The sequence below is a fragment of the Aquarana catesbeiana genome, linkage group LG06, assembly GCF_042186555.1.
Source record: "Aquarana catesbeiana isolate 2022-GZ linkage group LG06, ASM4218655v1, whole genome shotgun sequence".
Classification (NCBI taxonomy): domain Eukaryota; kingdom Metazoa; phylum Chordata; class Amphibia; order Anura; family Ranidae; genus Aquarana; species Aquarana catesbeiana.
The window spans coordinates 174,215,589-174,231,364 of NC_133329.1; the positions used below are offsets into that span (position 1 = coordinate 174,215,589).

The 15,776-nt window shown below is 44.2% G+C and overlaps 1 protein-coding gene across 6 annotated transcripts in view; it reads left to right on the forward strand.

The window, feature by feature from the left end:
* CEP20 (centrosomal protein 20) overlaps positions 1-15,776 on the forward strand; it is a 55,650-nt gene that overhangs the window by 27,813 nt on the left and 12,061 nt on the right. For 3 of the 6 annotated variants that reach the window (XM_073591138.1, XM_073591140.1, XM_073591136.1), the window contains 2 exons: positions 2,132-2,216; positions 2,954-3,069. The exons of 1 other annotated variant lie outside the window; for it this stretch is intronic. In XM_073591138.1, coding sequence (XP_073447239.1) covers positions 2,132-2,216; positions 2,954-3,069 — 201 coding nt within the window. Of the gene's footprint in view, positions 1-2,131; positions 2,221-2,953; positions 3,070-15,776 lie in introns of those variants that run through there. 2 more of the 6 variants (XM_073591137.1, XM_073591139.1) reach the window with 2 other exon arrangements.

Genomic DNA, 15,776 nt, shown 5'->3' on the forward strand with positions numbered 1-15,776 from the left:
AGTTCAGAGCTGAAAGGCTAAGTACAACAGGCAAGCGTTCTTGAGGGCCCTGAACTTCTTCCGATCACCGGAGAATTGCTCAGGTGTTGGTACCTGTGGTTCAGGAGGAGGGACCTCCACCGTATATATGTAGGGGTGGTGCGTTGATGAAGCTGATGCAGCACTGGTGGACGGTGGACTGGGATCAGCAGGAGCAGGGGACATGGTTAAAGACTGCAGCCGACCCTCTAACTGGAAGCAGCCTTCTTGTAGTCTCTGCACTGCTTGCGTGAGGGCGGTGCCTTGCTGGCACAGAGTCTCGAGCGGGGAAGCACCTCTGTTGGCGTCTGACATGGCTCGATTGTACTGTCACGTGTAAAAATCCAAGTGTGCAACCTATGAGACAATTAAACATATGTCTTGTACAACATTTAACCTTTAAATATTCAATTAGTTCATATTGAGTGAATTTAAAAAAAAAATTCCAGTGTAAAAAAAAAAAAAAAAAAAAAAAGTTATTCATATATATAGATATATAGATATATATCATTACGCCTCTTACCAGAAAGGCTGGATCTCAAATTATAGAGATCTAAATCGCTTATGTAGATGTCAGCCAACTGGGGTATCACACTCCCAAAGTTCCCATTGGTAGGAAGATTATTCTACTCAAGTGTGGTATATGTTTCAAATATTCTCAATGGCTCCACAGATCATCCCACTGTACAGTAGATGTTCTCCAACATAAGGGGTTTAAGAAGGAAAAGACTTCATAGTACCATTTATTAAAAAGTATCCATTGTACTTGCATGAAGACAAACGTTAGAAGGCAAATAAAAACACACAGCTGCGGACTTCGCTGCAAAGTCTCCTTCTCACCAAGCTTCTTGCTGATGGTCTTGTAGCCCATTCAAGCCTTGTGCAGATCTCTAATCTTGTCCCTTACATCCTTGGACAGCTTTTTGGTCTTGCCCATGATGATTAGATTTGAATGGAAGAAATAGATTCTGTGGACAGGTGTCTTTTATACATTGACAGGACTAATCTGTGTACCACATGAGCACATACTGTAGCCAGTCTGTGGGAACCAGTGTTATTGTTGGTTGGTAGGGGATCAAATACTTATTTTACTCACTGGATGCAACTCAATTTATTACTTTTTGTTTCATGTGTTTTTTCTGGATTTTTGGTTAATATTCTGTCTATCATTTAAAATACACCTATGATAAAAATTATAGACCATTCATTTCTTTGTAATTTGTAGAGCTGCATGATTGTTAAAAAAATCACGATCTCGATTCAACCCCCCTCATGATCTTAATCAGGCATTTCCACGATTCTATGTAAACAGTGCAGAGGCTTTCTCTGCTCAGAGCTGTCCAAAAAAAAAAAAAAAATGCCAATGTTTATCGACCATTGGTCATCGCTGAGAGATAGAGAAGAGATACAATGTCAAATTTAGTTTTTAGATCAAAGGGAGGAACTTTGGTCTGTAAATTAGGTCAGCTTAACCACTTAAAGACTAAGCCTTTTTCTGACACTTTTGTTGCTTACAAGTATATATATATATATATATATATATATATATATATATATATATATATAGTAACTACTTGCGGTCTTTCAAAAGCAATTTTGCAATTTTTGGGGAAAAAATACACTTCAATTAATTTAAAAAAAAACCAATATGTATACTGTGAAAGATGTAATGCCGTGAGAATCGTGTGCTTTATTCTAAGCAAAAAAATGGTGATTTTCATTTTATCCAGAATCGTGGAGCTTTAGTAAGTTGGCAAACTTAAACAATCTGCAGGGGATCAAATGATTATTTTCCCCACTGTAACTAGCCTTTGCAGCAAGGTGCACATGGAAGGGCAATGCACATTGCAATAGATTTCCCAGCACACTTACCAGCCATGACAGTGCTTTAATAGATGGAATGTAAGTTAAAAATGCATAGATCTGGTACCTTTTTTCATTCAGGGTGGCAGTCTGTCTGCTTCTTTATTTCTCTTAACCACCAAGACAACGAGTTTGGCATTTCATACAGTTTAGTTTGATTTAGTTTAGTCTTGCTCATACCCAGCAATACAACTGCACAGCCTGTCCAACCATGGATAACATTTATTGTGTAATTATCTTTGGTTTACAGAAACTGGATTGTCTGATATTCCACTGGATAGATCTTTTCTTGGCCGGGAGCTTAACTTTGTAGAAGACGCAAATGCTCAGTCTGTGTAAGCAATGTTTTGTTTGTCATGTTACCGTACATACATTGATGACTTGGCTGCAAATTCACATATTGAATGTTTGTCTTAGTCGCTTTATTGTAGGGTCTGTTCACATGATTGCTTTCTGGTGACACATGCACCACTGTGTATTTTAGTGTCACACTAAGCAACACTTGTTAATGTTAAATGCTTTGGTGCAATACGCCATTCACTCTGATGTGCTGTGATGCATGAATGAATTCTGAGTGGCATTCCAACACACCTTCTGATGGACATGCATTGCGGCGCACTGACAAGCGGCGTGGTTATGTGTGCTGCCAAAAAATGCTGCATGCGTGTTACATCCATTGGAAGGTGCGTTGAAGCGCCATTAAGAATAAATTAACCTGCATCGCGCCAACGCATTAAACATACGTTGTGTGTTACCACAATGCCATCGTGAGAACGGGCTCTAGCGTGACTATAAGAGGTGCATTTAAAATAACTCTACAGTGGGAGTTTTCCAGAAATATTAGTGATTTGTTTATAGAAAGTATTTAGATATGTATTTTTCATTTTACCTTGGTCAAGCTCTTGGTGTGCTTCAAGTAAACATTTCAAATTTTTCTACTATTATTTTTTTTTTTTACATTTGTCTTTCTTTGTTAAAAATGATATTATACAATCAAAGTACAGACCTTTGCAGATTATATTGCTTGTGTCAATATATTCATGCATTTTAATGCATATTCCTGATTTTACAGACCAATACTATATGGGATACTCTCTAACTTTTTATATGGACACAGGGGTGCTCCTTGTCCATCGGAGAACCCTACACAAAGGAATTTTGAAGGCACAACAGGCCGAGTTACAAAAGGTAAATGAAAATAATAACCGCATTAGAAAAGGAAGGTGACTGCACTAGACGGTGAGCCAGAGTTTCTCTGTGGAGCAGGGCAAGATAATTACCGTATTTATCGGCGTATAACACGCGCCGGCGTATAACACGCACCCCAAGTTTAGGAGGGAATTTTAAGGAAAACAACTTTTAGGAGGGAAGTTTAAGGAAAAAAAACTTACATTTAAATGCCCATCAATGCAGCCTCATCAGTGTTCATCTGCAGCCTTGTTAGTGCAGCCTTGCCCCAGTGTCCAGTGCAGCCTTGTCAGTGCAGCTTTGCCCCAGTGCAGCCTTGTCAGTGCAGCTTTGCCCCAGTGCAGGATTGTCAGTGCAGCCTTGCCCCAGTGCAGCCTTGTCCCCAGTGGTCAGTGCAGCTTTGCCCCAGTGCAGCTTTGCCCCAGTGCAGCCTTGCCCCCAGTGGTCAGTGCAGCCTTGCCCCCAGTGGTCAGTGCAGCCTTGCCCCCAGTGGTCAGTGCAGCCTTGCCCCCAGTGGTCAGTGCAGCCTTGTCCCCAGTGCCGCCGACACAAGTTTAGTGTGTATTTTTAAATAATGCGCCGCGGAGTTCGGAGGGACTCGGCAGCGCTCGTTCAGCTGAACGAGCGCCGCCGAGAACACAGTGACTGGGCGGAGCCGAGATACATAGTCGAGGGTTCTCGGCTTTTCTCGGCGCCGTTCACAGTCACGCCCAGTCCCTATGATGGACATAACAGAGGTCCAATGGCGGGACTGGGCGGGACTGTGAATGGCGCTGAGAAGAGCCGAGAACCCTCGGCTATGTGTATCTCTGCTCCGCCCAGTCACTGTGTTCTCGGCGGCGCTCGTTCAGCTGAACGAGCGCCGCTGAGTCCCTCCGAACTCCATGGCGCCATATTTAAAAATACACGCTATGTGAATATCGGCGGCGATCGCTCCGATATATCACAAAAATAGCAGGGATCGGCGTATAACACGCACCCATGATTTTCCCCTGATTTTAAGGGGAAAAAAGTGCGTGTTATACGCCGATAAATACGGTAATTCTGTAGAAAATATGCCTGAGGTGCTAGAAAATATGGGTGTTTCTTAGCGAGTGTAAAGTAGAATTGAAACGTGTCAATCAGAAAATAAAAGATCCTTTCCCTTTTTTTTTTTTTTTTTTTTTTAATACCCTGGCCACTCACTGTGACTTTGTCATGGATATGCAGTAATGTTTGTCTGTCAGCTTACCTATCTATTGTGTTTTTGGCTTCTGTGTGCTACTTGCTGTGTGTTCTACATCTGATTCCAGTTACCTATCTTGGCTTGCCCAAGAGGGTTAAGGCAGTGCTGGAAAATACTGGTGGCCACACAGAATATTGACACTTTGGGCCCAATTTGGACAGTTTCACTTAGGGGTGCACTCACTTTTGTTGCCAGCGATTTAGACATTAATGGCTGTGTGTTGAGTTATTTTGAGGGGACAGCAAATTTACACTTATACAAGCTGTACACTCACTATTTTTACATTGTAGCAAAGTGTCATTTCTTCAGTGTTGTCACATGAAAAGATATAATAAAATATTTACAAAAATGTGAGAGGTGTACTCACTTTTGTGAGATACTGTGTGTGTATGTATTTTTGTATGTGTATATATCTATGTGTATGTGTATGTGTATGTGTGTGTGTATGTGTGTGTGTGTGTGTATATGTATATATATATATATATATATATATATATATATATATATATATATATATATATATATATATATATATATATATATATATATATATATATATATATATATATATATATATATATATATATATTATTGCTGTAAAAGGAGGAATACTTTCAAAAATATATATTTTAATGGTTTTATTTTTATCAATTTACAAAATATAAAGTGAGTTAACAAGAAGAATCAAAATCAAATCGATATTTGGTGTGACTACCCTTTTGGCTTCCAACCAGCATGATATTTAGGTACACTTGCACACAGTTTTTAAAGGAGCTCGGCAGGTAGGTTGTTCCAAGCATCTTGGAGAACCAACCACAGATCTTCTGTGGATATAGGCTGCCTCAGATTCTTCTGCCTCTTCATGTAATCCCAGAGAAGACTCAATGTTGAAACAAGGTTTCTGTGGGAGCTAAACCATCACTTCCAGACTCCTTGTTTTTCTTTACACTGAAGAAAATTTTAATGAGACTGGCTGAGTTGTCCTGCTACAGAATAAATTTGGGGCTAATCACACGGCTCCCTGGTGGTATGACATGATGGATAAATATCTGCTTGTATTTCTCAGCATTTTTAACGCTAAACAAAATCAGTTGATTTAACTGCTTCCCCAAACGTGTACATTCAACACATGCTGTGAATGATAACTATCACTAAAGCTTGTACTCTCAACCAAACTGTCAAACCGGTTATGACACCAGCCATTTGACGATCACATGTGCAGCACCATGGCAAGTGCAGATTAAACAGAGGCAAAGATGGCAGCTTTCTTGACTGTAAATGATAGGAGGGTTTCATTCCCCTTTAACCTACAAACGACAGTTTGGGGGTGGTGCTGTTGCTTAACAGGCCAGATAGAAAAAAACTCATTGAGACAAGGGCTAATCTGCCATGTTTTATTCCATGAGTAGCAGAAAGAATTACAAAAGGATACCGCCTTTATCATTTGTGCCCTAGTAAATCTGCTATGTACATGCAAGTCTGAAGATTAGATTTTTTTTTTTTCTTTAAGTTTTATATTATATTTGTGACATTTTGGAGCGCTAGAAATGTAGAAATGACTAAAATATTTTGTAGTTGCCAATAGGGGGAGCTACTTATCTGCCATTTGAAAGCTAAACAGCCTGTAGTACACTATTAACTTTTTATCGTATTTCCTCTATGATTTTAATCTAAGTATCATAATTTGTCTCGAGAATAGGAAAAGTCTAAACATTTCTGTCCTGTCACGGATAACTTTCTTAATGCCGCATATAGATCTTTATTTAGGCTACAGTACTAGAGACAGTTAAAAAGGAATGTGCCATAACTAGTTATCTGTTTTTATTTAAATCCTAGGCATTCTTTGCTTTTATATATATTAAACTTTGGTATTATTATCATACTGCTTCAAAAGTGCTGTACAGCACATATAACATTAAGTTATCTCAAATTTGCTGCCTTGTCATAGAACAGAAATTTTAAAACTAGCTGGTCTAAAGTTGGAAATACCCAAAAGACCCGATTTGTTCAAAAACAAACCAGACCTTGGGCAACTACTACTTCAGCTTATCTACTACTACTACCGCAGCTATGTGCAAAGAATCCATTTCATGATGGGCAGGGGCGTTGCTAGGTCTACAAAAGATCTGGGGCTAGAGCCCATAGCAGCGTAGTAAAGAAAGTCATACGCTTGGGCGGGCATACACATGTATATAATATACGTGTGTGTGTGTGTGTGTGTATATCCCCAGAGAGCCCCCCCTTACAGCAGGATCCTCAGAGAGCCTCCCCCTTGCACCAGGGTCCCCAGAGAGCCCCCCTTACATTAGGGTCCCCAGAGAGCCTCCCCCTTAAATCAGGGTCCCCAGAGAGCCCCCCATTTACATCAGGTTCCCCAGAGAGCCTCCCCTCCCCTTGGGGACCCCTGCAGAGACTCAGGGCTATGGGCCCTAGATTCGGGGCTATAGCCCCAAAAGCCACCCCCTAGCGACGCCACTGATGATGGGTAATCTTCCCATTTATGTCTATAGGATATTGTTGTTCCAGTGGAGAGTGAAAATGCAAGTGATACCTTTTTAGAGATGAGTAGAAACACAGGATCCCCCCTCCTCGTCTAGCCTCTATAGCAAGGAATAAATAAAAAAAGGCCTCCATTGTTACATAGTTACATAGTAGGTGAGGTTGAAAAAAGACACAAGTCCATCAAGTCCAACCTATGTGTGTGATTATGTGTCAGTAATTGTGATGTAAAGTTTTTCAGGAGAGGTGATCATAGACAGTTTTTCTCTGTTTAGAGTAGGGTATCTGTGCTTTGTGCCATTCCAAGCAAAATTTTGATCAGTGGGATTATCAACCTGCCCTCTGAGTCTAGGTTTAAGGCTGCAGTTGGAGAGGTGTTGGAGAGGTGTGAAAGAGGCACACTTTTTTACTTTCTTTATTGAGGTACACAGGATTCAGAAACATTTGCTCTACTCTGCAAGACGACACCCAAACCAGCTTTTGACATTTATTTTATATAAAGTCAGTTTCCCACTCTCTATCCACTAACATGCTCCTTATTCTCTTCCTTCTCACATTGGTGTCTTCTATCCTAAAATTATCTTTACTCTACCCCTCCTCTCTTCCCTGCAGCATGCACAAATCACCCTCACTCCTACCCTCTCCCTACTATGGCACCCATCTCCTGCATTTGCTGCATCCACATGCTGACATAAACACCAGGGCCACTAGACACGTGCGCTCATGCACATCCCACTCCCATCTTGCCTTTCTTGCCCTCCTCCTTCTCCTAGTCTCAGGTGACATTTCTCCGAATCCTGGTCCGCCATTTTCCAACTGTAAGCCACGTATCCAATACCCCTCCCCCTCTGGCAACCACCGCAATCCACTCATTTCTATCCCCCTGCTTCCCCAAAGCAGCCCACCAATTTCATGCTACCTTTGGAACGCCCGGTCCATCTGTAACAAGCTAACATCTGTACATGACCTCTTCATCTCTTATGGCTTTAACATACTCGCCATAACAGAAACCTGGCTTCAAAATTTTGACTCGGCTTCTCCTGCTGCCCATGGTGGTCTCCATTGGACTCACTCCCCCAGACCCAACAGATAGAAAGGAGGTGGAGTTGGCTTCCTTATATCCCCACAAAGCACCTTCTAGGTCCCTCCTGTCCCTGCCTCTCTATCCCTCTCTTCTTTCGAGATGCACTGTATTCGTCTGAGAATTGCAGCAATTTATCGGCCTCCTGGGCTGGTATCGCGCTTTCTTGATGACTTTGCTGCCTGGCTACCCTACTTTCTCTCCTCTGAAATACCCACTATCATTCTTGGTGACTTCAACATTCCTGTCAATGTTAACAGCCCAACTACAGCTAAACATTTCGACTTAACCTCATCTTTTGACCTAACCCAATGGACACATACTTCCACTCACTCCAATGGTAATACCCTTAACCTTGTATTCTCCCATCTCTGCAACCCTGGCAACCTCACCAACACCCCCTTTCCTTTCTCTGATCACAACCTCATTACTTTCACTGTATCCTTGCCTCCAACCACCCATCCCTCCAAGCAGCAAACAATTACTTGTAGAAACCTTCGCCACTTTAACCCTTCTCTTCTCTATTCTGCTACTGACCACCTATATGACATAATCTCTCCCCTGTCCTGTCCTGACCTGGCTACCTCTGTCTACAACAGTTCACTCTCATCATCACTAGATGCACTTGCTCCTCTAACCACACGCAGAATCAGACCCCAACCGTTACAACCCTGGCAAACTGACAACACTAGAAATCTCAAGAGACATTGCCGTGCTCTTGAACGACTGTGGTGTAAAACCAAATGCCTGTAAGACTTCACCCTATATAAATCTGCCCTTCTAAAATACAATTCATGCCTCCATGCTGCCCAACGAGCCTAATTTGTCTCTCTTTTTAATTCCTTGTCATCCAGTCCCCATTGGCTCTTCTCAACCTTTTAACTCTCTGCTTCGTCCCCCACCCCCTCTACCCACTAACTCACTCACTGCCCAAGAGATTCCCAATCACTTCAAAGACAAGATTGATGCAATTCGTGAGGACATCTCCACTGTGTGTACATCTTCCCCACCCAACACACCTTGCCTAACAGCACATTCAACACTCTCCTCTTTTGAATTGGGTACTACTGAAGAGGTTACAAAACTTTTCTCTGATGCCCACCTAACCAATTGTCCCCTGTATCCTGTTCCCTCACAACTACTACGGTCACCCTCTTCTTCTATCCTATGCTCCCTCACTCACATCTTCAATCTCTCCCTCTCTAGTGGCACCTTCCCCTCCCCTCTAAAACATGCGCAGATCACTCCCATACTTAAAAAGCCCTCACTGGACCCTACCAACCTGAACAACTTAAGACCCATCTCATTGCTCCCATTCACCTCTAAACTTATAGAACGCTTAGTCTACAACCGTCTTAGCTCCTACCTCAGTGAAAATAACCTTCTTGACCCTTTACAGTCTGGCTTTCGCTCACAGCACTCCACAGGAACTGCCTTACTAAAACTCACTAACGATTTACTAACTACTAACTAAAACCAACAACCAGTACTCCATACTCCTACTACTTGACCTCTCTGCGGCCTTTGATACTTTTGACCACCTGCTCCTTCTCAATAAACTACATTCCCTTGGCCTCCGAGATTCTGCTCTATCCTGGTTCTCTGCCTATTTATCACAGCGCTTCTTCAGTGTCACCTACAACTCTGTCTCCTCCTCTCCATTGCCCCTTTCTGTGGTGGTCCCCTAAGGCTCTGTTCTTAGACCCCTTCTCTTCTGTATCTACACCTCCTCCCTTTGGTCACTTAATAACTGCCCATGGCTTCCAATACCACTTATACGCTGATGACACCCAAATCTATCTGTCTACTCCTCACCTCACTCCTTCAATCTCCTCTCGCATTACTAACTTACTAACTGATGTATCAGCATGGATGTCGCACCACTTCCTTAAACGAAATCTCTCTAAAACTGAGCTATTAATATTCCCCCCCGCCCGTGCCCCCCTCCATGACTTTTCCATCAAAATCAACAATGCAACTATCAGTCCCTCCCCTCACACCAGGGTACTAGGTGTAATCCTAGACTCTGACTTGTCATTTCAGCCTCAAATCCAATCGTTGTCAAAAGTTTGTAGAATTCACCTCCGTAACATCTCTAAAATTCGCCCCTTTTTAACAAATAAAACCACCAAACTCCTCATTCACTCCCTTGTTATCTCTCGCCTTGACTATTGCAACTCCCTTCTCATTGGCCTGCCTCTCCATAGGCTATCCCCTCTTCAGTCTATCATGAATGCTGCTGCCAGACTTATCCACCTTACCAACCGCTAAGTGTCTGCCAACCCTCTCCTCCAATCCCTACACTGGCTCCCAATCACCCAGCGAATTAAATTCAAAATACTAACCACAACATACAAAGCCATTCACAACTCTGCCCTGAGCTACATCACCAATCTTGTCTCCAAATATCACCCAAATCATCCTCTCCGCTCTTCTCAAGACCTCCTACTCTCAAGCTCTCTCGTCTCCTCCTCTCATGCTCGTCTCTAGGATTTCTCCAGAGCCTCTCCCATCCTCTGGAACTCGCTACCTCCACCTGTCCGGCTATCCCCTACTCTTGCTACCTTCAGGCGATCCCTGAAAACTCATCTCTTCAGGAAAACCTATAACGTCTCTAACTAATCTTTTACCACTTCCATCAGCTCATTCCCCACAGTTACAACATTTTGTACCACCTGCCCCACCCTATTAGATTGTAAGCTCTTCTGAGCAGGGCCCTCTTAATCCTCCTGTATCTTATTGTATTATAACTGTATTGTCTCCCTTTTATATTGTAAAGCGCTGCGTAAACTGTTGGCGCTATATAAATCCTGTATAGTAATAATTTGGGTTATAGTAATGCATACAATAGCATTTTCAATAGGTGATGTTTTAAAAGCTTTTATAGGTCATTTCTTTAGCATTAATTGTGAGTATTGACCCCACAATGATATCAGTGGGCATATGTGTCGATATGTAACAGGTAGCGCAAGAGACATTTGCATACATAGGTGCCCCGATGGGTGTGTTTACGTTCATTGGCCCAGGACAGGCTGAAATTTTATAAAAAAACAAGAAAAAATACTGCGCTACCACTAAATCGATAAACCCCCCAAAAAGCAGCAGTTAAACAGTGAGATGTGCACCAAAATGACAAAAGAAAAAGAAATAACCGCGCTAAAATATATATGAATAAGATATGTGAAATATTCTTATATCGATATCCCAAAAACCTCTGTTAGAAAATTCATGTATGTATGTGAAACATTGTGATAATCGGAAAAATATATATAAGTCCATACATATAACTGTGAATCAAAAGGTGATGTCCATATGTGGTAGATGGAAATCTTTATATATGATAATTGACCAGAATCAGTCACAGAGAGAAGCCCATGAATGGACACAACCAGACTTGGTGGTAAAGATGAAAGAGACACCACACTCAGTGATCCGCCACCGCACAAATATTGCGCTTACCACAAGGCAAGCAAAAACCAGCCTATGTTCCGTCCTGGTATGGGAAAATCCAGCTGGTGTGACTTGACTGCATACAGCGTGGCTAAGAGGATGTAGCAAGGACCCCAAACTCTCGTCTCACAGGCATGTGAATGAAAAGAAACTGACCATAGTGTAATACTGGCAGGACAGTTTAATAAAAAAAGGTAGAAAACTTGCATAAGTAGATTAAAAACAGCAAATAGCTGGCCGGCATAACGAGCACCCGTCCACACTAGGATGGCGATGACGTCAGAGCGTCAACTTCCCGACGTACGTTTCACCACAAATGGGGCCACAACCTTTTGTACCACCTGCCCCACCCTATTAGATTGTAAGCTCTTCTGAGCAGGGCCCTCTTAATCCTCCTGTATCTTATTGTATTATAACTGTATTGTCTCCCTTTTATATTGTAAAACGCTGCGTAAACTGTTGGCGCTATATAAATCCTGTATAATAATTTGGGTTATAGTAATGCATACAATAGCATTTTCAATAGGTGATGTTTTAAAAGCTTTTATAGGTCATTACTTTAGCATTAATTGTGAGTATTGACCCCAAAATGATATCGGTGGGCATATGTGTCGATATGTAACAGGTAGCACAAGAGACATTTGCATACATAGGTGCCCCGACGGGTGTGTTTACGTTCATTGGCCCAGGACAGGCCTATAATTTTGTTTAGAAAGGGAAGAGTTTTTCAACGCTTTTTCACTAAGGCTCGATTCACACAGGGGCAACACGACTTCAACGCGACTTCAACCCGACTTCAACACGACTTCAACACGACATGTGGATCCGACTTTCAATGAACGGGGATCCGACTTGGATCCCCGCCACTGTGTTTGATATGAATCTTTAGGGGGAACTCCGCGCCAAATTTTAAATAAAAATCCGGCATGGGTTCCCCCCCCAGGGGCATACCAGGCCCTTGGGTCCGGTATGGATCTTGAGGGGAACCCCCCTACGCCGAAAGGACGGCGTGGGGGGTCCCCCCAATCCATACCAGACCCTTATCCGAGCACGCAGCCCGGCCGGACAGGAATGGGGGTGGGGACGAGCGAGCGCCCCCCCCCCCCCTCCTGAACCGTACCAGGCCGCATGCCCTCAACATGGGGGGGTTGGTGCCTTGGGGGAGGGGGGCGCGCTGCGGCCCCCCCACCCCAAAGCACCTTGTCCCCATGTTGATGAGGACAAGGGCCTCTTCCCGACAACCCTGGCCGTTGGTTGTCGGGTCTGCGGGCGGGGGGCTTATCGGAATCTGGGAGCCCCCTTTAATAAGGGGGCCCCCAGATCCCGGCCCCCCACCCTATGTGAATGAGTATGGGGTACATGGTACCCCTACCCATTCACCTAGGGGAAAAAAGCGTCAATAAAACAAACAGTACACAGGTTTTTTAAAATAATTTATTAGGCAGCTCTGGGATCTTCTTCCGACTTCGGGGGTCCTCTTCCGACTTCGGGGGTCTCTCCGCCGTCTCCTCCCGGTGTCCGCATCTTCTGCCGGCTCCTCCGCTATCTTCTGCAGCTCAATTGCTAGCGGTGGTCCGGACTTCTGCCTTCTTCTTTTCTTCCAGAGATGTTGACACGACGCTCTCTCCAGCTGGAATGGTCTCTGAACGCTCCGCAACGGACTTATATAGGCGGTGACCCCGCCCCCTTATGAGGTCACTGTCCCAGGGCATGCTGGGGCTGTGCCGTCATAAGGGGGCGTGGTCATCACCCGGTGACCACGCCTCCTAAAACGTCACAGACCCAGCATGCCCAGGGACTGTGACGGCATAAGGGGGCGGGGTCACCGCCTATATAAGTCCCTTGCAGAGCGCACAGAAACCATTCTGGCTGGGGAGAGCGTCGTGTCAACATCTCTGGAAGAGAAGAGGGAAGAAGATGATCCAGAGGTCCGGACCACCGCTGGCAAAAGAGCGCCAGAAGATAGCGGTGGAGCCGGCAGAAGATGCGGACACTGGGAGAAGACACCGGAGAGACCCCCGGAGTCGGAAGAAGATCCCGGAGCTGCCTAATAAATTATTTTAAATACCTGTGTACTGTGTTTTTTATTGACGCTTTTTTCCCTAGGTGAATGGGTAGGGGTACCATGTACCCCATACCTATTCACATAGGGTGGGGGGCCGGGATCTGGGGGCCCCCTTATTAAAGGGGGCTCCCAGATTCCGATAAGCCCCCCGCCCGCAGACCCCGACAACCAACGGCCAGGGTTGTCGGGAAGAGGCCCTTGTCCTCATCAACATGGGGACAAGGTGCTTTGGGGTGGGGGGGCCGCAGCGCGCCCCCCTCCCCCAAGGCACCAAACCCCCCATGTTGAGGGCATGCGGCCTGGTACGGTTCAGGAGGGGGGGGGCGCTCGCTCGTCCCCACCCCCATTCCTGTCCGGCCGGGCTGCGTGCTCGGATAAGGGTCTGGTATGGATTGGGGGGGACCCCCCCACGCCGTTTTTTCGGCGTAGGGGGTTCACCTCAAGGTCCATACCAGACCCAAGGGCCTGGTATGCCCCTGGAGGGGGAACCCATGCCGGATTTTTATTTAAAATTTGGCGCGGAGTTCCCCTCAAGATCATTTGAGCACAAGTCGCATGCCGAAGTCGGATCATGCGAGACGGCGATCCGACTTCAATGATAGTCAATAGGCTGAAGTCGGATCAAAGTCGGATCAAAGTAGTACAGGGAGTACGCTCTGAAGTCGGAGCGACTTCAGTAGTGTCTATTAAGACGCTAGCGTTAACTCCCATTGAAACTATTTCTGGAGCGACTTGGGGCGACTTGAGGACGTACAAGTCGGATCCCAAGTCGCCCCAGTGTGAACCGAGCCTAACACTTTGGGGTTTGTTTACTAAAACGGGAAAGTGCAAAATCTGGTGCAGCTGTGCATGGTAGCCAATTGGATTCTAACTTCAGCTTGTTCAATTAATCTTTGACAAAAAAAAGGAAGCTAATTGGTTTCTATGCAGAGCTGCACCAGATTTTGCACTCTCCAGGTTTACTAAATCAACCCCTTTATTTTTTTAAAAGTCCCCTATATGACTTATACACTTTGACAGTTTCTCTTTTAATGAGCAGCCAGGAGTGTAACCCCCGCCCGCTTTCCCTGCCACTGCTGTATGACATACAGTGGCGGTAGTAAAGAGGTTAAAACAACACTGTTAAATTATTTTACTGTCACCCTGTTAAGTAGAAATATAACAGATTTAGAGGCAGGATCAACAGGTAATTAACCACTAGGCTTCCGCGCTATAGCCGAAAGATGGCTACAGCGCGGCGCCCAATTGCCGGGATGGCATCCCTGGTCGTCGTCCTGTTTACTTCCCCGATGCGCGCATCGGGGAAATTGTGTTGGCCGTGTCCCTTGGACACAGCCAATCACAGATCGTGCTAAATGGCCAATCGCAGCGGCCATTTAGCACTCGATCTGAGTGTCCAATGAGAGATGATCTCATATGTAAACATATGAGATCATCTCTCACCGCCGGCTCGCTCTCCTCACACAGAGACCTGCTGCAGCATGAGTGTAAAAAAAAAAAAAAATACAGTGCCATCTGTCCCCAGTGCCACGTATAAGTGCCATCTGTCATGAGTGCCACATCAGTGTCACGTGTCATCAGTGCCACATATTAGTGCCATCTGTCATTAGTGCCACATCAGTGTCACGTGCCATTTGTTATCAGCGTCATGTGTCATTAGTGCCATCTGTCATCAGCGTCACGTGTCATTAGTGCCATCTGTCATCAGTGCCACGTATTAGTGCATCTGTCATCAGTGCCACATCAGTGTCACGTGTCATTGTCCTTGTGCTCCAGGGCCTTCAAAAGTGTAATAGGTAGTCAACAAGTTAGATGTGTAATTTATGCACCCTGAACACATGATGGTGCTCCCTGCATGTTGGGCCTCTCTAAGTGGCTAGGCTGTGAAAAAGTCCCACACATGTGGTATCGTAATACTCAGGAGTAGCAGAATGTATTTTGGGGTGTCATTTGTGGTATACACATGCCATGTGAGAGAAATAACCTATTACAATGACAATTTTGTAGAAAAAAAATCTTCATTTTGCAAAGAATTGTGGGAAAAAAATGACAACATCAAAAACCTCACCATGCCTCTTGCTAAATACCTTGGAATGTCTACTTTCAAAAAAGGGATCATTTGGGGAGTATTTGTACTTTCCTGGCTTGTTAGGGATGCAAGAAATGAGATAGGCCACCAGTACATCAGTTTGATCAATTTTTTATGATTTACACCACAGCTTGTAGACTCTAACTTTCACAAAGACCAAATAATAATCACTAATGTGGGGGTTTTTTTTACCAAAGATATGTAGCCGTATAAATTGTGGTAAAAATTTATGGGGAAAAAAAAATAATTTGCAAAATTTTATCACAGAAACTAAGAAAAATGCTTTTTTTCAAAATCT